We start from the raw sequence: 21,073 nt of genomic DNA, 5'->3' as shown, positions 1-21,073 counted from the left end.
GTGTGTGTGTGTGTGTGTGTGTGTGTACATACACGTGTGTGTGTGTGTTGTTCTGCCATACCAAGCACACCAAGTCATGTGATCAGTGTGTATTATATGAAGCTGAAAACTAAGGGAGGCAGATCCCAGAAGGTTGATTCTGTTCATCTGGACGTTTCAGTGGGAGAAACGTTTCATCATCATCATCAGGTGACGTCTTCGGTCTCAGCTGACTGCAGGTTTCCAACCTTATAAGCAGGACATTTGCATAATGACTGAAGCCAGCCCACTGACGGAACAATGTCACGAACAGCCAAAGGAGCTTGCAAAGAAAAGCGTCTGGACTTCTTTAAGTTGCTTGAAGACGTTTCACCTCTCATCCGAGAAGCTTCTTCAGTTCTAAGGTCAAATGGTGGAGAGTCCCAGATATAAACCCAGTGGGAGTTTCCCCCCAGAGAGGGACAAAAGGACCCCTGATGATCCTCTGATCGCCTGAGCCAAGGTGTGAAACTGGGTGTGGGTCCCAATCAGCCAGAGTTTCAGGTGAGCTGGATGACTGAGAACCTTCACAGACACAATGTCATGAACACTGATCAATGAGTCCCATTCACAGAGAGCTGGGGAATGGCTGCAATCACAGCATGTAAGATGGTGACAGATGTACCCTTAGGCCCCTCCTCCATTCAGAGATGGTCTTTCCCTCCTTGACTCCGCCCTCAAACCAGCGTTCCTCCCTGTCCAGGATGATACATCCTCATCATTGAAAGAGTGTCCACTGGCCTGTAGGTGTAAATAGACTGCAGAGTCCTGGCCTGACGAGGTGGCTCTTCTGTGTTGTGCCATCCTCTTAGCCAGAGGTTGTTTGGTTTCCCCGATGTATAAATCCTGACAATCCTCCTGCACTTAACAGCGTACACTATGTTACTCTGTTTGTGTCGAGGGACCCGATCCTTGGTGTGGACCAGTTTTTGGTGCAGCGTGTTTTGGGGTTTAAAAGCCACAGAGACCCGGTGTTTAGAGAAAATGCATCTCAGCTGCTCCGATAGTCCTGACACGTACGGGATCACTACCAACTTCTGATACATCAGGACATACGGGAGACGTCAACTGTGCTGATGACCTTCTTCATGACCGTCATATTTAGCAGTGCGGCTCAGCTCTGGTCAACACCGGATTGTTGCACGGCCGTGTTTCTCAGTGTTGCTAAACCTCACCAGTGTGGATACCTTTGCCCATATGTGTGTTTCTTTGTGTCGCCAGGGATCGGAGTCACGGTTTGGGAGCACGGGGAAAGTTGGAGCCACAGTCACTACACTCACACTGTGGGATTCAGGGGAATCGCCACGGGAGCCACAGTGCTGGAGATCTGTATATATTTCTGGAACAGTGTTTCTCTGTTAATAAATGCAGCCCTGAGTGTTTATAAGGTCGGCTGAAGCTGAAGACGTCACTTAGACGAGTGATGAAACGTTTCTCCCACTGAAAACATCCACAATCAACTTTCAGGGAAAATATTCCCAGAATTTTGAAACCTTCTAAAAACATTAAAAACTGAATGAATGTCCTTTTAATATTTGTTAATCCCTACAGATCACCTGCAATTACAACAATTACACAACCACTGATTTTTAGCAGAGCTTCACTGCAGGTGAAGCCCGACAGAGAGAAAGGAGGAGGAATACTGCCACCTACTCTCTGTCTCTCCCACACTCACTCGTATACACTATGTGGTCCGTCACTGTGGGCTTTACCTCCATGTGACTCTGCAGGGTAAAATCAACTATAGAGAAAACACTGAATGCCCCATAAGATCTAAAAGTCTGTTACAGGCCCCACGAGGACAGAAGAACAGAGAAGCAGAGGCATGTTTCAGTTTGGTTTCCCCATGCTTTAAGCACACTGCTGCAAACTGCATTGTTATGTATTTTAGCACCATGGGAGCATTTACAGGATATTGTTTTATAGTGATATTATACAGGAAAACTGTTGCTCAATAAGGCCCATTTACTAGTTGTTTTTCTCTTTCTCTGTGACCCAAGAATTGATGTGTAAGAATCACAGGCTGGTGCCTCAAGGTTGAAAACACCACAGAGATCACTCCCTTACTCCCATCCTCCCTTCTTTATCTCTTAGAGAAAGGTTTGTTAAAGGCCAGGTGGTTTGTTTCAGAATTCACTAATGAAAGAACTCTGTATTCTATGTCTAGGAGTGTATTTCGCTGGGATAATCATAAATTGTAGCTGAACTGATAAACTATACAAAGGATACTTCTCTGCTCAGAGGGCAGGAAGGCGCTTCCTTATTTGGTCTGTACCGGTCTGAACTGAGAATCTGCTGACACACGAACCTTTTTCCTCTATATAAACTGTTGTCTGATGAATAAACTTTGAGTTGGTTTGGGAAGGCAACCTGAAGCAGTCTGTTTCCTTGTTCTCCCAAGCTACTCCCGGCACTGTAACTAACACGCTGAATGGCATATTTGACTATTACTTGAGAATATTCCTTTGAGTTCTATAGGTTATGGACAATCTCTGCTGATAGGTGCCCACGCCTCGGAGGAAACCCGATCCACGGATGACCCGGGACGGAGTTTCTTACATGCATGGCACTTTGTGATGTTCTTAATGGAGCAAGAACACCAAGAGAACACATGCAGGAACAACGAGGTATAGAAACAACAACTTTTTAGTTGACATCTATCAGTTAACGTGACTATCAGTCCATCCATTTTCTTAATGCCATTTTAACTGGGATCGCAGAGGGCTGGAGTCTTGCCCACAAGAGGCTGGGAGAGAGGTTGCCGGTCCACCAAAGGACTAACACAGAGGACATATACGCTTGCATCCATATTCATCCTGCAGCCAATGCGGAACCTAGCACGCGCGTCTTTGATCTATGGGAAGAAGCTGGAGTAGCTTGAGGAGAACCCATATGGGGTAACATGCAAACTCCACACAGAGAAGCCAAAGGCAGGTTCAAACCCAGGACTCTGGCTGCAAGGTGTCAGTGCTAGCTGCTACACCACCTGTTTGCAAAGCTAACTAGTAAATGGTAAATGGCCTGTATTTGTATAGCGCCTTTACTAGTCCCTAAGGACCCCAAAGCGCTTTACATATCCAGTCATCCACCCATTCACACACTGGTGATGGCAGCTACATTGTAGCCACAGCCGCCCTGGAGCGCACTGACAGAGGCGAGGCTGCCGGACACTGGCGCCACCGGGCCCTCTGACCACCACCAGTAGGCAACGGGTGAAGCGTCTTGTCTTGTCTAGTACATCACCATATTTATTTATTTTTGGTAACATGGTAAACTGGTTCTCATACAGTGCTTTTCTATTTTACTGGCGCACTGAAGGTGCTTAATATTTGACTTGTATCAAACACATAAGACAGTATATGAAGATGATCCTGACACCACGACATCGGACATTGTGGAAGTTAATGTTGTTATTCCAGAGTGGGATTGGGAACAACGTACATGAATCTAGAACAGTAACACAAAGGCAGACACGAGTTTGTGGAGTTGTAGTTTTCTTATTTCTCATGACAACTTAAAGTTCCTAATTTAAGCATGTTTTTCTTTGCAAGCTATAATTTCACACTGGTTGTTTTCCTTTAATCACAAAGCTGCTTCGAAGCACAGCTATTAGAATAGTTAGTCTGTCTACTAACTATGCTAACACCCCTCGTATGCATGGCTAGTTTCAGGGGTGGTTTAAAAAGCTGCGGTGCACTCAGTTCATTTCAGAATCAAGTGCAAAAAACAGGCAAAAGGCTTTTTCAGTAAATTAGTGTCCGATTGAAACATCTCCTCCCACCTCACATGTGGTCACCGTGCTCTTTGTAAATACAGCCTGGGTGAAGTCAGCAAATCAGTCCTCAGTGGTTACAACAGACTTTTTCAATTAAATATTTCTAACTTCATAACTCACTTCACAGTTATGGATTATAAGCAAGTCTCATAATCCATAACTGTAAAGTCTAACGTGCATATAGATGGATTTTAGACATTTCAAAGACCCTTATAAACTCTGGAAAACCTCCCCTGAGTTCGGACAAACAAAATGCAAATGAAGACATTTGTGGGGACGACTGATTGCTGCATTCAAATAACAAACCTGCTGCACTGACCTGCCTTATGCCGAGTCTGTAGGCCAGGATTCGATCCACAGCGTTCGGCTCCATCTGAGTCCACTGCAGCTTGAAGCCGTAGACTCGCGGCCTGCTCTGCCACAGAGCGCTGTAGGTGTCGTAGTAAAACTCTGGAGGGTTGGCTTTTCCTGAGGAGGCAGTTGGGTCAGAGGTCACACAGGGCTGGAAACAGGTCCAGGATGTCTTTTTCACTCATGAATAGAAAACAATGTCGTCACCGTGTTTTTCAGTGTGTGACACTTGGTGTTACGATGGGTCGTTTTTATATCTTTGGCTGCAGATTACTCGCTGTTGTGTGTTTGTGTGGCGATGCTTGGCATGGTGGAACTACCAACCAAAACAAGGCTGTTGGCCAGTTTAGCAAAACTCTTGCTTTTCTCAGCAACTTGCAGGTTGCTTTCACAGGACTCAAAAATATTAAGCAGACTTGGCTGTGTCAGTGATACACATGACCACATTGTAACAATGGCATCTCTGTATGTTTGTGTGTATGAACCTGCTTTTATCAACATAAGTATCAATAAACAAAGATGGATTAGCTGATGGCAGTATAGTTACATTTTCATAAATATATAATGCTAACAGCAACATGATTTCTTTCTATGTGATACTGTTGCTAATTCTGCCACTGAGTCTATTTTACTCCAAACAGCTGATCAGTAGTGTTACTACGGGGACTTGAAGCAGTTGGCTGAGGGCATTTAACTAATCTCTGTGCACGTGCACAGTGCATGCTAGACCCTCCCTGCACAACTGAAATGATCAGCAGCTCCTTGCCTTACTTGACGGTTGATCCAGGGACAGTGGCTGCAGTCTCATTTGTTTGGTAGCCACAGCTTTTGACTTGTTTGGTTTGACCGTTGGCATCCATGATCTCTTTTCAAGGTCCTGAATAATCAGGCCTCATCTAACCTTGATGGCCTTACAGTCCTGTATGCACCCATTAGAGCACTTCACTCCTGCTGTTGTTCCTAGAGTATTTAAAGTAGAATGGGAGGCAGCGCCTTCAGTTTTCAGGCCCCTCTTCTGTGACCTTATGCCATTAGACTAACAGTAAATGCAACAGGAAGCAGCACAGCACTGTGTTGGTGTTCTCACGTCTCATGTTTTCTTGTGTTTTACGTGACTGTTTTAAACCAATGGTGTGTGTTCTGCTTGTGTGACAACAAGATTATTTATGTTAGACTTCAGCAGAAATCAGGGCTTTAAAAACACACAAAATGACTTTTGCTGTTGTGACTTCAACAGACAGAAATGAATCATCCTATTAAAATTCTGTTTGTTTCATCTGTCTGACGGTGGGAGGAGCAGTCAGACCATCTGGCGAGTCGTCATGTTGGCACTTTGTCTCACAGTTTCATGTCTGCTTCTGTCACTTTTATTCTGAAGCTTTACGCTGTCTCATTGGTCGCTGCAGGATGAGCAAGGTTTAAAATGCCACCAGTGTGTTCACACCTGATTAACAACGCAAACTTCACCTCAGCAAATGACAAGTCTGGCATAATCACCACCATTTTCTATCATCTTTATATCCTGAGCTTACAACTCCACTCTTTAAACACTTTCTGCTGCTGCCTGCAAAACGCGCTGCTGCTCAGCGGTCGGCCCTGATAAGAGGCTTAACACAGCGGCGGGTTTTACAGGAAGTCTCTGGGCGCTGACAGGGTGCCTCTGCAGGGGAGCTTTCAGAGAAGACGCAGACACAAGTGGACTCAGAGACTGAAACCCGCAGAGTCGGTTCAGCCTGGAAGTCAACAACAACTCCAAATTCACGTGAGACAAAACCAGACCTGTGTAATTAAAGAGATGGATTACTCGTCCGACGCCTTCTCTTTTATTTTCCACAAAAGTTGATACGTATTTGTTGAAAACGTAACGAGCTGAGTTACCATGATTCAAACCCCAAAAGGTTTAAAAAAGGTTTAAAAAAACATTTTAAACATATTAAATGTTGCCTTCTCTCCCCATGCTTGTTCAGTTACATGAAATTATGATTTTATTCGTTTCCTCACGTTAAGATAAAATCCTCATAACAACAAAAAAACTGAAACATCTGAAGCTCGGGATACAAACACTGCTAAAATTATTAAGTTAAGCATTCCACACACACACATGTGTACATATATATATATATGTGTGTGTGTACACATTAGTAATCTAAAGGATCCTTCATGACTGAGTACCCGCTGTCAGCAGACCCTTTCTTTGTGCTACATGTAGTGCTGTTAGCTTCTTCAGCGTGTCAGGTCCTGCTGCTGTCCAGCTCTGCGCTTGTCTGCTTTGGTGATGGCGACCGGCTCATCCTTTAGTCCACCAGTCACCGTTAGTGTCATGCGACACCTCTCTCTCTCAGATGTTCTTCCAGAATTGCTCAATTTCAGCTCTGGATGGGAATACACTCGCTGCTGTTATTCTCCTGTAGCTGAGCGCGCACCGTGGATGGGATGGATCTTTTCAGAACAGACCTCAGCTTCTCTGGTATCTCACGTCAGCCTGGTGGCCGGAGCTGTGAGCATCTGGCAGAGCCTCAGTTATGGAGAACTTGTTTCCACTCAGGACCCTGCTATGCCTTATTTAACCAGCTAACTAGTTAATCTTGCAATCAAGTGCCCCTATGATTACTGTGACAATGGTGTATATAGGTTCACTGGTTTCAGTGGTTCACTGGTTTCAGTGCATGCTAGTACAGTTCTTATATAGCTCTCCTGGAGTACTCAAAGCGCATTAACCCCATACACACCCATTCACACAAGCACTGAGTGCTTTTCTAACTATCATTCATCCACTCCGATGGATGTGGAGAGCAAGTCGGGTTAGTATCATGGATATTTGGCATGCAAACTGGGGGAGCCAGGGATCAAACCACCAACCTTCCAATCAGCAGCTGACCTGCTGACCTGCTCTGCCTCCTGAGCTGTCAGACTGTGGGCCAACTGATCTTACAGAGCAGCAGGAGGTGTCAGGCTCACATCAAGTGTCCGACATAAGGCTTCTTAAACCACTTATGACTAATAACCTTGGGCTGTATTACACTATGGTACATAAAACTGTTTAGAAATCCCTATAGTAATATTTTCAATGCTGTCATGAAGGCAGCTACACCTTTCTTATTAAGCTGACAATGAGGTCATGTAGAGTAGGGAACTGCAGCACTCCTACAGGCAGCGTGTCGTCAGTGACAGCAGCTCGTTGGAAAATTAAGACGCGTAAAAGTCAGGTCTGAACTCATTCCAGACGAGTACAAAGTCAGCCTTAAATCATCCATTGGTCAATAATCAACGGGGACGTGTCCCAGATATGATCAGGTCACATTATCTAAGCCAACATGTTCAGATTAGGTACTGTAGATAACAGCAATGTTATGTTTGTCCATACTGCCTCCTGTTGCTGCCGTTACGGAGAGTTCCAGCAGGTGTCGCTGTGGTTCTCTTTAGATGTTATGTGTACTTCCTGTTACGAGTGTACGGACGTTCATGTTGGCTGCTAATAAACGCCTGGCATACAGTTACAGCGGACTGGTTATTATAAGCAAAACCTACAGGTACCAAGTCCACTGAAAACCTCACCGAGAACCAAGTTCTAGTCAAATGTCTTCACTTTTTAAACAAGTCAAGCAATTCAGGAAAATCTACGATGACTCAGGTCATGTTAAATATAAAGTGACTAAAGTGCAATAACTCAAAAAATAATAAAGCTCACCTGTGACCAGGAACGTGCAACGTCCTGCCCCGGCCTCGTTGGTGATGTCACAGGTGTACTCGCCATAGCCCTCCCTGTTCAAAGCTCTGACGTGGTAGTTCGTGTCGTCTCTCTGGTCACTGAACTGTCCGACAGTCAGGAGGCGGGTGCCCAGCTTCCACTCATATCGCAGCAGGCGAGCCGGATGAGCTCGCAGCAGACGGCAGGTAAGGCTGAACGCCCGGCCGAGGGCCTGACGGATCTCCGTGTGCTCGGGCTCTACGGCGGGAGGGACTGCAACACAGAGCCAGGGAGGTTTCTGACACTACTGATTTCAGGCTTTCTTCACTTGGTCTCATTTTTGTTTTTAACCAATATTACAAACTTCACACAATGAAAACCAGCATAAATATTATATATAAATAAAATAATGGAGAAATGGCATCACTTCCTGCACTTCAATCATACAAATCCAGATCTTACTCAGGGCTGTGTTCACTTCACTGTTAATGAAGCCAGAATGGCTTGAAAATAGCCTCTTACATATTTATAGGATTTAAACTCAGATGTGCGTTGGTGCTGCGGTGCTCCGCTGAGGTGCACTGTGTTTTTAAATCCCTCCAGCAGAACTTTAACAGAAGCTTTGAGCCGAATTGCAGGTGTCACTTCACAGATTAACATCCTGATGCCAAACAAGGAATAAAGAGAAGAAAAGAGCAGCTGCAGCAGCCGTCCTGCGACCTTTCTGCAGACAGGAACATCATCTGAAGGATGGAGAGAACCAATAAGATGTAAAAGCTCACGAATGTCTCAGAGAAGAAAAACAAGTTGACTTTCGTGGTCAGGACGGGTGGAGGTGGCACAAAAGCACTCAAACGTGGCGTAATGAGTGAGGAGTGACCCGGCTCATAGGGTTTGCAATGGTACTGTAAATGGGAAGGTAGGTAAGCATTTCCTGGTCCTTTTGGCTTCTAACAGGGCCGAGATTTACAAATGGACTTTGTTATTCAGTAAAACTGAAGCGAGCGCCACCGTGGTTTCACTGGAAAAAGCCCTGAAGCCACGGTGCCACTTCCTCATTTCTTATTGTACCTGCACTGAGGGTTTGAATTCATCTCAATCGGATGTAAGTCCAGACTTGGAGCCAATCAGAGGTGGACTCTGGTGTAGTTTGGATCTTCGTCCTGCTGCACCCACACTGAACTTCTACAGGATTTATGGTTGCATCAACTACAGCAACGTGTCCAGGTCCTGACACAGTAGGACACTTTCAGCAAATCACCCTTTTGTTCTGAAGTGCTGTGTTTACGCCAGATGTACAAGGTTCAAAAAGGTTTTTGCCTCGTAAGCCCAGAGAATATCTCCCCGAGAGCCCGAGGATCCTGCAACCACAAACTCAAAGTCCTGTAAGGTCTTCACTGAGCTGCTGTTTCTGGGCAAGATGTTGAGCCCCAAATTATGGTGACACGTCGACTGTTCTGCTAAGTTCAATAAAGCAATAGTGTGAATGTAGCTTGTAACGTATGAAAAGGCTTTGAGCAGAGTAAACGTTACTCTGGCACCTGAACCATGAACCACACGAGCCATTAGTCTGCTCCACTCAAGGATCCAGGTTTCACTCAAACAGGTGATTTCCTGAGATGGTGCACAACTCATCCTGTGTACATGAGACACACACACACAGACACACACAGACACACACACAGGTCTGAGGTTCGTTTCGAGCCCCTGGACATGTTTCCACGACCTTCTACTGAGAGGGAAACACAGCAGGAACATGTAAAGGTCAACCGGACGCTTCTGCCTGATGCCGACCTTCAGCCAAGCCCTCTGATTGGTCAAAGAAGACTTCTAACCCTGCTTTCCCATAATACACTGCTGGACCCAGTCCCAGCTTGTTGATGAACTCTGCTCTTTCCTGCAGTTTGAGCAGCTGCTCCACGAGACACTTCAGGGCCAAACGAAGAACAATTTAATGTACGAGGTAATCTCAACAGAATGCAATGATGTGCGCATCACTGCAATGCTGGATTTTATTAAAGATAATAAAAATGTTGAAAACGAGATTCTGGGATTTTAGTGGAATTTGTTTCACATTGTTTCATGCAGCAACCTTCTTTAATGACACTGTAGGCGGGAGAGTGGCTGTTGTTTCAACATCCGCTCAGCAGTTCGGGGCATCTGTGTCACGCTTTTCATGCTACAATGCAGCGATGGCCATGTTTACCACATCATACTGTCTTTGGCAAATGAAAGCTGCTGTTAGGATGCACTCAGAGAGATGCACTGACCATGATTCACCTGAAGGCAACTTACTGCACATGTTGCCATTAACCCTGAGAAAGCACCAGCTTTGAGTTAAGACCTGCACATTCCTGTGCCTCAGAGGTATTTTAATTGATTTGAAGTTTGTAATCATTTGGTTTTAATAAAGCAGCTGCTCTCCTAGGCTGTAATATTTTCCAGAGAACAATGGGTCAAACGTCCAAGCCCCCCCCCGTCCCTTGGTGTGATTTTAAACAGCTGCTACAGTACGGAGGACCACAAGAGCCAAACAGTTCTGTGCTTAATTAATGAATTGTAGAATAAAATCTGCATTTGTGAATTCATTTTTGAATTCCAATTTAATAAACTGATTTTAAAAATGCTTTTTAAGTCTTCATTTCAAAAAAAACATTTTCGAATTGCACTTTAATAATAATAATAATCAAAAAAGGTTAACTTGTTTAACTTGTCACCACCACACATCACTGTCTCCTCTGTAATCCAGTCACATCCAGTAAGAGCCTGTGAGGGATTATTGTCAAAGTGAACCCTGAAACAGCTCATTTGAAATGTTGCTCACAAGGTTTTGTGCTGTACAGCTCGCTTCTCGCTCACAGATTTACTCGTGTTTATTTGTCTGTCAGCAGGTTTCTCGAGGCTCAGGGAGATTTTCTATTCACGTACACTTAGAAGTTAAATCTGTGTCGCTGTGACTTAAACGTTGTTTCACTTATTTCAGAGTAATCCACCTATAACCTGACTGTAATCTGCTTACTGTGGCTGAACACCATTAAACACCTTCTGTCTACAAAAGTCTGATTTCAGTGAAAATGGAAAAAACATTGTGCCATGTTTTTATGTGATTCTATTCTTCTATTCATTTTTAATATGAAATGTTTGAAAATGTCTAACATTAAATCATTATTTTACTTGTTGTAGAGTATTTAAAGGCAGAGCCTTCAGTTTTCAGGCCCCTCTTCTGTGGAACCAGCTTCCAGTTTGGATTCAGGAGACAGACACTATCTCTACTTTCAAGATTAGGCTTCAAACTTTCCTTTTTGCTAAAGCATATAGTTAGAGCTGGACCAGGTGACCCTGAATCCTCCCTTAGGCTGCTGGGGAATTCCCATGATGCACTGGTTCTTATTCAATCACTATGTGCTAATAGACCTCTCTGTCTCTCTTCCGTCCTGTCTCCCTCTCCTTAACCCTTAACCCGGCAGATGGCCCCGCCCCTCCCTGAGCTTGGTTCTGCCGGAGGTTTCTTCCTGTTCAAAGGGAGTTTTTCTGTCCCACTGTCACCAAGCGTTTGCTCATACGGGGAGGTCTGACTGTCTTACTGTAGAGTCTTTACCGTACTGTGTAGGTGGGGTCACAGAGTTTTCCTAATCTATTAAAACATGTCTAATAATTGGTTTTATTTTCAACCTACATTTTCAGCCACCTTCTTCTTAGTCTTCAGATACTAGATTGGTTTGTTGATAACATTGTTGAAATGTCAGATTTGGATGAAATCTGCTCGGCATTTAATAATGTTGACTTGTCAGGAAACGAAAAGGAAAAATAAAGCATCACTAAGAAGATTTGTTTTTCAAACTATGAGTCAGGTTTTGTTCCTTAAACTCAAAGCCCGGGCTGCTGATTTCCTGTGAGTGTCTGCGCTCTGCAGAACGAGGCCCATCCGAGCTGCAGAGGAGATTTGCTCTGACAGCCTTTTAGTGCGGCATGAAGCCAGGAGCTGCAAGTCTTCCCGTCACATCCTGTGATGCTATTTTGTGCGACGCAGCAGCCTGCAGGTTAGACAGAGCGTGACTGGAAGGTGGTGGATTCAGTTCTGTCCGAGACAGGCAGGCAGCATGTGTCCGTCAGCATCGGCCCGAGCGCCCGCGGCGGTGAAACGCGTACCTGCTGAGCTGCAGCTGTCGGTGTGTCTTTCAACTGATCTGCTGTTTGTATCAAACTGATCTGGAGCTGTCTGCTCTGGTGATCGGTTTGATCAGTGTGACATTTCTTCTGCAGGGCTTAGGAGTCAGCTCCACAATGCATTCTGGGTATTTTAGGGGCTAAAGCAGCAGTTGTTGGTGGCTGTTTACATGAGCAGCAGATGTTACGGTGTGAGCTGCAAGGAGATCTTTGACGGGAAAACGTGCAGTAATTATGCATAACAGACTTCCCCTCTGATAAATAATCACGTACACGAGTCCTGCAGGAGCTGAACCTCAGCTCATTACAGCAACAAAATCAAGTAGAGTTCCTGTTAATAACAGTTATTGTTGCAGGAAGTGCTGTGGTGTCAATGCCTCACTCATCTACCAGGCTCAGCAAACGTGCCCCTCACAGATTTTTGGACACTTCATAGGCTACGTTCACACTGCAGGCGAAAGCGCATCAAATCCGATTTTTTGACCCTGTGCGACCATCTATCCGATCATGGTGTGACAGTGTGAACGGCACAAATCTGATATTTTCAAATCCGCTCTGGGTCACTTTCGTGTGTGGTACTGAATCCAACACATATCCGATGTTTCAGAAAGCGACTGCTGCTTGATGGTCAGGTCGCATTAAATCCGTCTTTTACGTCACCGACACAAGACAGGCGCCAATTATCAGCGCCGGAGAAGACATGGTGAACGCTTCCTGGACATCCAGCGAAACTCTTGGGAAGACAACGTAAACATTTTATTTGTTCTGTATAATCTGCAGATTCTGACAGAAATCTGCAGCTATCCTTTGAAGCAGCGCTCCTCTCTTAAACAGCAATAAGGATCATTATTAGGTTATCTACATTATTATGTAAATAACAAAATAACTTAAAGCAAAAATTGGGAAACGTAAAGTCCGAACTCTTTATATTAAGGCCATCAGTCAAACATGCTGTTGCTCTGGGTCTAAACAGAGCACGCTGTGTGTGACGTCTTCTTTTGCACATGCGGGCGTGTTGAGCGTTCACACTAGAGCGCGTTTGCTGTCGCATTTTATTTGTAGTGTGAAGAAGCAGACAAAAACATCAGAATTGAGCATCACGACCTGCAGAGTGAACGTAGCCAGCCTGTAAACTCAACTCTTTGAGTGGACGTCAGTGAGAGGAGCCACGTTGAGTTTGAATGAACACCTGTTACAGGAGCAATGATGGTTTGTTCCCAGATCTGCCTCCACGTTCTCCGAGACACTTGAAAGAACTTCAAGAACTTTGTCTGGGAATCCTGATGCCTGAGAAACTGACTCAGCCTTCTGCTTCCTGGCTACAGCTCACTGATGAATAAAACTATGTTTCTGAATGTTGTGACATCGTGGAGCTGTGTGTGTGGCGGCTGAGTGACGTATGCGTGTTACCCACACTGCACCACCAACTGTATCAAGGCCTCTCTGGGCTTGACGTTGAAGCCGTTGTACTGGCTCGTCTGGCAGCGGTACGTCCCGCTCATCTCTCTGGTCACGTTGCTGATCCTCAGGATGCCGTCGTAGCTCTCCGTCTGAACGGAGCCGTCTGGCATCAGTGCCGTTGCCGCCGCCGCCACCCCGCTCTCCTCCACCCGAGACCACAGGATGATGGGTTTGGGTTTTCCAGAGACCAGGCACTGCAGGTCTACGGTGTCGCCTTCCTGAGCGATGAGGTGAGAGCGCCCCCTGGGGACGGTGAGCTCTGGAGGAACTACAGGGACAGAGACAGGATATCTGCTAACTGCCAAGGTTTGGACCCTTCAGAATAAAAGAGGAGCAGGTCTACAGCTGTGCATGAGAAACCCCCGCACACAAACACATCCTCCAAACACACACGCACATATTTGTTTCAAACTCCACTGCAGTTTGTTTCAACCTTCAAACATTTAGTAAACACTTAAACTAAAAATGTAAACTGCATTAAATTACAAATAAATGAATCAAATAAATGAGCTACTAACTCTTTTACGCTGCGTCCGCACCTACACGGGTATTTTAAAAACGTTTCTATGCGTTTGGACCTTTCGTCCACGTAAACGGCGTTTCGAATCACCGAAAACAAGTTTTTAAAAACTCCTTTTTTGCGTTCACGTGTGGACGATTCAGCGATGCTTCGTCTCCTGCTTTGCGTTGGTGTGGGCGCCCCGTCAAAAACCTGTCCGTGATGCCAGCAGTGTCCAAGTGTTTTCTTTTCTTTTCATACCGCGCGTGGTTGTTTAAGGAAGAGGAATAAAGTCCAGTGCTTTCTAATTAGGGAGCATTAATCCAGACTTTTGCCTAACGAGCTGGAGGAGGCGCACCAGGAGGGTGACGTGGAGCGTCCTGCTGTGGCGCCCCTCATAAGGCTGCAGTGGGTATAATGCCTTTGCTTTCTGACTCATCTGTGAGGTTAACTTTGCCTCCACACACAAAATGTTTTTGTTTCGTGTCTGATGGAGAACTCGTCCTTCATCTAGAGTGACACTGAGAGAGCTGCTGGACTGTTCTAGCATTTATTTTCCTTATGGGGATTCAGGAGTGACCCAAGCGTGACCTTCATGCGTCAGCAGGCGTCACGCACAGTTTGGACTAAAGCGGGAGTTCGATTACCCCCGCCTCCTCTCGGGCTCTCTGACTGTTTCTTTCACTCTGCCAAGGTCATGAACAAACAGGAAGCCGCCGGCAGTCGTTCATCTGCCTGACATCTGTCTGAAGGTCTGCTCCTCTCTGTATCTGCAGAAGCTCAGAGCTTTGTACCACAGTTCAAGGACTAAACAACTATTATTTTAATCTTGGTGGCACAGAGGAAACCAGCCAGTGACAAGTGTACATGAGTTCATTCCCACTGTATGTTTTTGAAATGATGCAGGATGCGTCAAACAGCTGTCACAGATGACAAGGTTCAAAGAAAACAATTCAGAGCTGCAAGATATTATTTCTGAAAACCCGATATGAGGAGTGGGCGGTTTTATAATCAGCCTCAGTTCTGTGTGCGGCAAAGTTCACGCTTTATCTGAATGCCTGTCATCAGCAGCTGTGAGGAGCTGCCCTATGCAGAGCTGACGAGCTGGCTGAGCGTGGTTCAGGGGTGACCGACTGCTTGGCCTTCAGTGCCGCAGCCCCATGTCCAATCAGGCTCTAGCGTTGATCACAACAGCTGCTTCGAAGGGGCTGCCAAGTCACCGGGGCAGCTGTGATTAGTGTGTATTTCATTAGCGTGCATATTTGAGCTGGCAGCTGTTTGTTAACTCCACCTACCATAAGAGCTGGCCTCACCTGTGGTGGATGAAATGTTGACATCAATGCTAATCTCTGGGGTTCCTCCGTTCCTTAGTGATGCCACACAGGTGTAGGTGCCAAAGTCGGTGAACTTGAGGTCGATGATGTCGAGGTTGGTGGTTCCCGGCGAGACGTCTGTGTCAGTGTGGGTGATGACCATCCGCTCTGAACTCCTCAGAGGCCGCCCGTTCTTCAGCCAGCTGAACTGCAGTTCCTCTGGGGGCGTGGCCTCTACCTGGCAGCTGATCTTCACCTCCCGTCCAATCTGGATATTGTCATCATTGTGGTAAGGGTCAGGTGTGATCCAAAAGCGACCTTTACGGAGACCTACGTGACATAATGGACAAAGAAAGACAAACATTTGGGGACAGAGAAGATGAAGTAGAGGACACAAACACTAAAACACATCAGTGTCCTCGACCGAACTTCCAACATATTCAGAGAACAATCCGGTTGTAAGTTGACAAAGAAGATGCAGTAAAGAAGATGAAGATGCTCAGGTGTTGTGGTTTGATGTGTCTGTGGAGGTGAGGGCTGAGTGTCCGTTTAAATAAGTGCGACTGAAATAAACAACGTGCTTTATCTGAGGGAGCGTGAGTCCTTGAACGTCTCCGACAACAAGCGTTCAGCTTTATTCTTCATAAATAATTTTACTCCCAGCAGGAAAAAAAAAAGACAATTCATCTGCCAGGTAAATTTAAAACCAGACATCAAACACGAGTGTGTGAAGAGGAGCTGAAAAGGAGTAACTTTATTACAAGTGTGAGTTAGCTGTCAACTATGTATCCAAATAAAGGTGATATTTGGGGGTATTTATGGGGACAGCCTTAGCGTGGACCAAGATGAATATCAAAAACGATGAACTGCCGAACAGAGTATCTGACTCAATGAGCCAATCTGAGCCTAGGAATGAACTGAAAGAGCAGCAGTTCAGCAGCAAGCCGACGGAGGGTCCAACAAGTTTGACATTTACCAGAAACAACCGCTGTTTTGTGGAACTCAGGTCCTTAAATTATTCAAAAGGCTGCAGCATCAACCTGACGGATTTATGAACAGTGTCCAACTCAAAACCTGCAACTGAATTTTTGCGACGACCAGTCAGGTTCTTACTATCTATTAGCATCTGTCACGCGCGCATTTGAACAGAAATGTTAGCTATATTACAAAGTACCCCTCTATATAAAGACTCAGGGGTTGGATGTTTTATGATCATCTTTCAGAGCATCCACAGCTTTCCCTGGATGCTCTTGTTTCGTTGGGGTTCAAATTGTATTTAGTAAATCTTTAACCTCCAAAGACCCGAACTCTCCCACAGCAGCATTTTTAATTTCTCTTTGATGTTTGAATATTGGACCCGATGAATCTAAAAACAAAGAGTCACCAGATTTGTTTTTACCCGATTTTTGTTCCTAAGAACAATGAGAGCCACACATTATTCGTTTTAAATTTTGATGGAACAGTGGCAGCATAATGTCCTCGTGGACAGTATTTTGGTCTAAATGACCCAAAATGTGATGTCCACATATGTGGACGCAGGTCCCAGGAGGTTAATATACTTTTTAAAGTTTGCAGCAAAAGCTCAAAATAATGACAGCAGTGCTCCCTCCTGGCAGACACACCTAAATGCTGCACCACTTTGTCCTTGAATTAAAGCATTCATAGGATTTTCCAAAAAGTTGACCTTTGACCTTGAGGTTGTAGTCACTGTGAATCGAACTCCTCTGAGATTTTTAGTATCTGCGTCACCTCGATTTAACTTATTGAATTCACAATTGTTTCCATTTTAAACTGACTGGTTCTTTGCTGGTGGAGCACTCAAAGCCCTTCACAGGTGTCGTAGCCCCGAGCACTTGTTTTCTATCTAACAGTGCATCAGGAGGACCTCAGGATTCAGTTCATACATTGGCATGCAGACTGGGGCAGAAGGATCTAGATCAGGCAGATGACCTGCTCTACTTCCTTAGCTAAGGCTAAGTCAGTCTACTCACAGGGTTCGTACCTGTACACACACACATTTATGTATATATCGTGCTACAATTCACATTTGATAAATGTCGCCATTAATTCACTCTGACTTTTGCTGTTTTGCTTCCACCACGATAAAATGCACTTCATGCACAGCTGTCTCTCTCTGCACGTCAAGAACAGCTTCCCGTCTCAAATCTCTGTTTTTTGCATTCGCTTATTACCCATCAGTCTACCGTTGCTTACAGCGCTGCCGGCTGCTGTCTTTGTTACTTAAATGACCTCAGACAAGAAAGCCTCATTTCTGCTGTTCACTACTGAAGAAATTTAAACTTTTTCAAATTATGCAATATTGCAGAATATTTTTAAGTTTCTCTGCTATAAAAATCCAGGCCAGGAAAATCTCCTTCATGTTTTTCTGTTTTATCCTCAGTTACTTTGACACAAAGGCCTCTACTGTGATGCTCACACCTCTGTCAAAGTCCCACATGTATCAGTACTGATAAATGATCAGAATTATAATATTTCTGACTGTCTCAGGCAAAACTGAATCGAATCAGGACCTTGTGAATCAGAATTGAATATAGAAATCAGTGATGATGCCCAGCCCTCATGAGCAGCCTAGGCCTGACAGAGGGGATGTAGCTGTGGGTAATAAGAAAAGATGAAAAGAACTATTGATACATTTTTTGTTAAGTTAAGGCCTGAACTGTCTGAAATTCATAGCCAGCTCTGACACGGAGCCATCAACCTCTGAATGCTGAAAAAGCACAGTGTATCCAGGAAACACATTATATGCTGCGATAACTGCCCAAGTGTCCCCTCTAACACTGCCTTTCAGCGGCAGCAAGCAGGTCGTCGGAGGAGCCGATGAGATGATTAAGTTTAACATTGTCTACAATACTGCCAAAGAGTGCCAACGCACTTTAAGCACAAGCACTTTTTCAGTAACTTATCTTTCCTTAGAAATGTGCTCTAAATAAAGAACTTTGTGTTGACAACATTGTTAGTGAATCATTTACAAGTTAATATTGTCTGTGTGGACGGCAATTTCCCCCACAAAAAAGTGCACATGTAAAACTGCGGTGTTAAGCAATGCAGTTGAAAAATTTGGGTGTGCCTAACTGGTGGGGAATGGGTTAGGGTTAGTGGTGCGCCTTTTTTAAAAACCGTGGCAGAAGGTTAGTCTGGAGCCCTGACTCAGTAATTTGTTTGGTGGCACAATGGTCGTTGTGTAGGCTTGTTTCCCACGTCAGTATCTCATTAGTTCCTATCAGAGCAATGACACCCACATATTTTGTCTTGTCTCTTCATATTTTAAATTATTAGAATCACCCTTCCTGCTGTAGAGCAACTAATCCGTCTGAATGGGGCTTAATTATTACTGAAGCCATTTGTTCAGTTTAATCCTGGGACCGTCAACAGCAACGTGCTGCTCTTCACTCTAACTGCTGACAGGATTCATTACCCTCATCACGACTGTTCTGTCCAGACTGATCCGCGGCATCACGCGTGATGAAAACGCTTCATTTTCTGATTCCTTCATTGCAGACGTCATTCTAGGTGATGAAAAAATAACAACGTTTACAAAGTACCAAAGTGGCTCCAACTGAGACTTTACTGCTCAAGATGGTTATAGAAGTGTAAACGAGTTACTGCGTTTTAGATGTTGCTTACTTTTTCCAATCTGGACACTGATGAATGCTGCACTGGGAAAATGGGTGAGACCAACAGAGGATGTTTGCATTGACGCCACTTACATGGCGGCTGTGGACCCAGGACCTTCTTGCTGTGAGGCAACAGTGCTACCCACCAGTGTAACACTAAAACTGTCTATTGTCACTACAAACAGGATCGATGATGCTTTGCCTTTGATCCTACAGAACTCGTGTCACATTTTCATGTTTGTTGTACATGAATTGTTTGAATCTGTGTGATCAGTGTCTGTAGGAGTTTTTATAGCTCCTTTAGTGCATTAGCAAAGAAATCTTGATGATGATGGATCGTCAGGACGATGTCTGATGTATAAAGCGGTCCAGTTACACCAGTTCACACTCACCAGCACGTTCAGATTATCTTGGATAAATCACTTTGTTGTATGAATATGCAACGATTCACCAGATTCTTGTTTTGTTAATCCATTATTCATGTGAGTCTGTGTGTCATTCACAGGGAAATGTTGGCATATTGAATAACGTAGTTAAAGTCATGAACTACATCAAAGCAAGCACCCCTACACTCATATCTGCTCGAGCAGCTTTGATGGATGCAGAGATGGATGTTGGGCACAAATGGTAAAGGATGCTAAAGGATGGCTGCCTGTCCATCGTTGGCCAGAGTTGGAGTTACAAGAGCTACTGCTGAGGTTTCTTTCAGGAAAAACAAGTCCTAACCAGCAGCACATTTCAGTGACAGGGTCGCAAATCGTCCCTTCAAGTTGACAAAGTAGCTGCATTCAAAGCCAAACTTGAATTGTGGGGTTGCCAAGTGCACAGAGGGATATTTGACATGTTTCAAGCATTAGCAGGGCCTTGGGAAGAGATGGAGGCAAAATTCTCCCAGCTTGTGCGAGACCACACATCTCTGCTTTCAAAAGAGTTCAAGCGGTACTTCCCAACCACAAAAAGCCCCCGAACTTCAAAAGAATGGATGCACGGCCCATTCGTGAACAAACCAGGTGAACAGAGCGTGTCTGTGCAAGAAGACGATCCACAGCTGCAAATGATGGTGGCCTCAAAAGTACCTTTTAGATCAGCGGTCCCCAGCCTTCTTTGCACCACGGACAGTTTAATGTCAGACAATATTTTCAAGGACCGGCCTTTAAGGTGTGGAGATAAATACAACCATATAATATGATACGACCGAGACACAAACGGTGGTATTTTGTAAATATAATAATAAACCCGAATTCACTGTGTAATTGTGTAACTTTATTAGCAGCCTCCTCCTAAAATGCCCCAGTAACACTGAGTAACATCCTCCTCTCTGCCCCTTTATGCTCTCTGGTCGCTATGGTAACGTGTAAATCTTTACAATTCTTTCATAACACACGGGAAAGACCCAGGGAAACCGAGTTAACGATAAAAACCCTGAAAACCATAAATTTCACATTCGAGCCTCAACTCTTGCGGCCTGGTACCAAACGACTCACAGCCCAGTACCGGTCTGTGGCCCGGGGTTGGGGACTAACATGCTAGCAGTGCACAAGCGTTGTTTTTTTTTGTTTTTGTTTTTTTCCCCTTTTCATACCGCGCCCCCCCTGCAATGGCTCTGCGCCCCCCCTAGGGGGCGGGCCCCACACTTTGGGAAGGTCTGCCTTAACACAAGCAAATGTTTAATAATCAGAGTTTATTGTATTCACCAGTTCCCTAAAGAAAGTTTCCCATTGAATGTCCCCATTTAGGTTAAAGCGGAGTGTATTTGTGTAGAAACGCCGCCAACAATAATGAGTCAGGTGTAACAATGACTATAGTTTTTAAACACAGGCATGCTTTTGTACTTAGGATAAATCCACCCTTGAGATCAGTGACAAAACCTTTAATGATCAGTGTACTCTGGTACTACATCAATATGTCTAAGATTAAGAAATATGGCACATATATCAATCAAAATCAGGACTAAGGTGAGAAATCTATCCTTTACCATTCATGTTAAATCGACTCGTAACATCAGTGGAAATTAAAATTAAGAAATCCATTCTAAAATCATACAGCTTGCCTTATCACGCACAGATCTTTAATACTGTACTTATTGGTGCCCGGAGGTAAAGGATACTTTGATTGGTCCTAATGTAGGTAAAGCAGTGTGTTTATTAATGATTAAATGAAATCTGT

At 44.7% G+C, this 21,073-nt stretch overlaps 1 protein-coding gene across 5 annotated transcripts in view; it reads right to left on the bottom strand.

The window, feature by feature from the left end:
- LOC309695220 (MAM domain-containing glycosylphosphatidylinositol anchor protein 2-like) overlaps positions 1-21,073 on the bottom strand; it is a 161,485-nt gene that overhangs the window by 50,112 nt on the left and 90,300 nt on the right. For all 5 annotated transcript variants that reach the window (XM_082515733.1, XM_082515730.1, XM_082515731.1 and 2 more), the window contains 4 exons: positions 15,273-15,602; positions 13,414-13,728; positions 7,833-8,105; positions 4,113-4,261 (listed from right to left, as the gene is read on the bottom strand). In XM_082515733.1, coding sequence (XP_082371859.1) covers positions 4,113-4,261; positions 7,833-8,105; positions 13,414-13,728; positions 15,273-15,602 — 1,067 coding nt within the window. The remainder of the gene's footprint in view (positions 1-4,112; positions 4,262-7,832; positions 8,106-13,413; positions 13,729-15,272; positions 15,603-21,073) is intronic.

Source organism: Aulonocara stuartgranti (assembly GCF_965226115.1).
Source record: "Aulonocara stuartgranti genome assembly, chromosome: 19".
Lineage (NCBI taxonomy): Eukaryota > Metazoa > Chordata > Actinopteri > Cichliformes > Cichlidae > Aulonocara > Aulonocara stuartgranti.
This window is presented reverse-complemented; position numbering and strand designations above follow the sequence as displayed.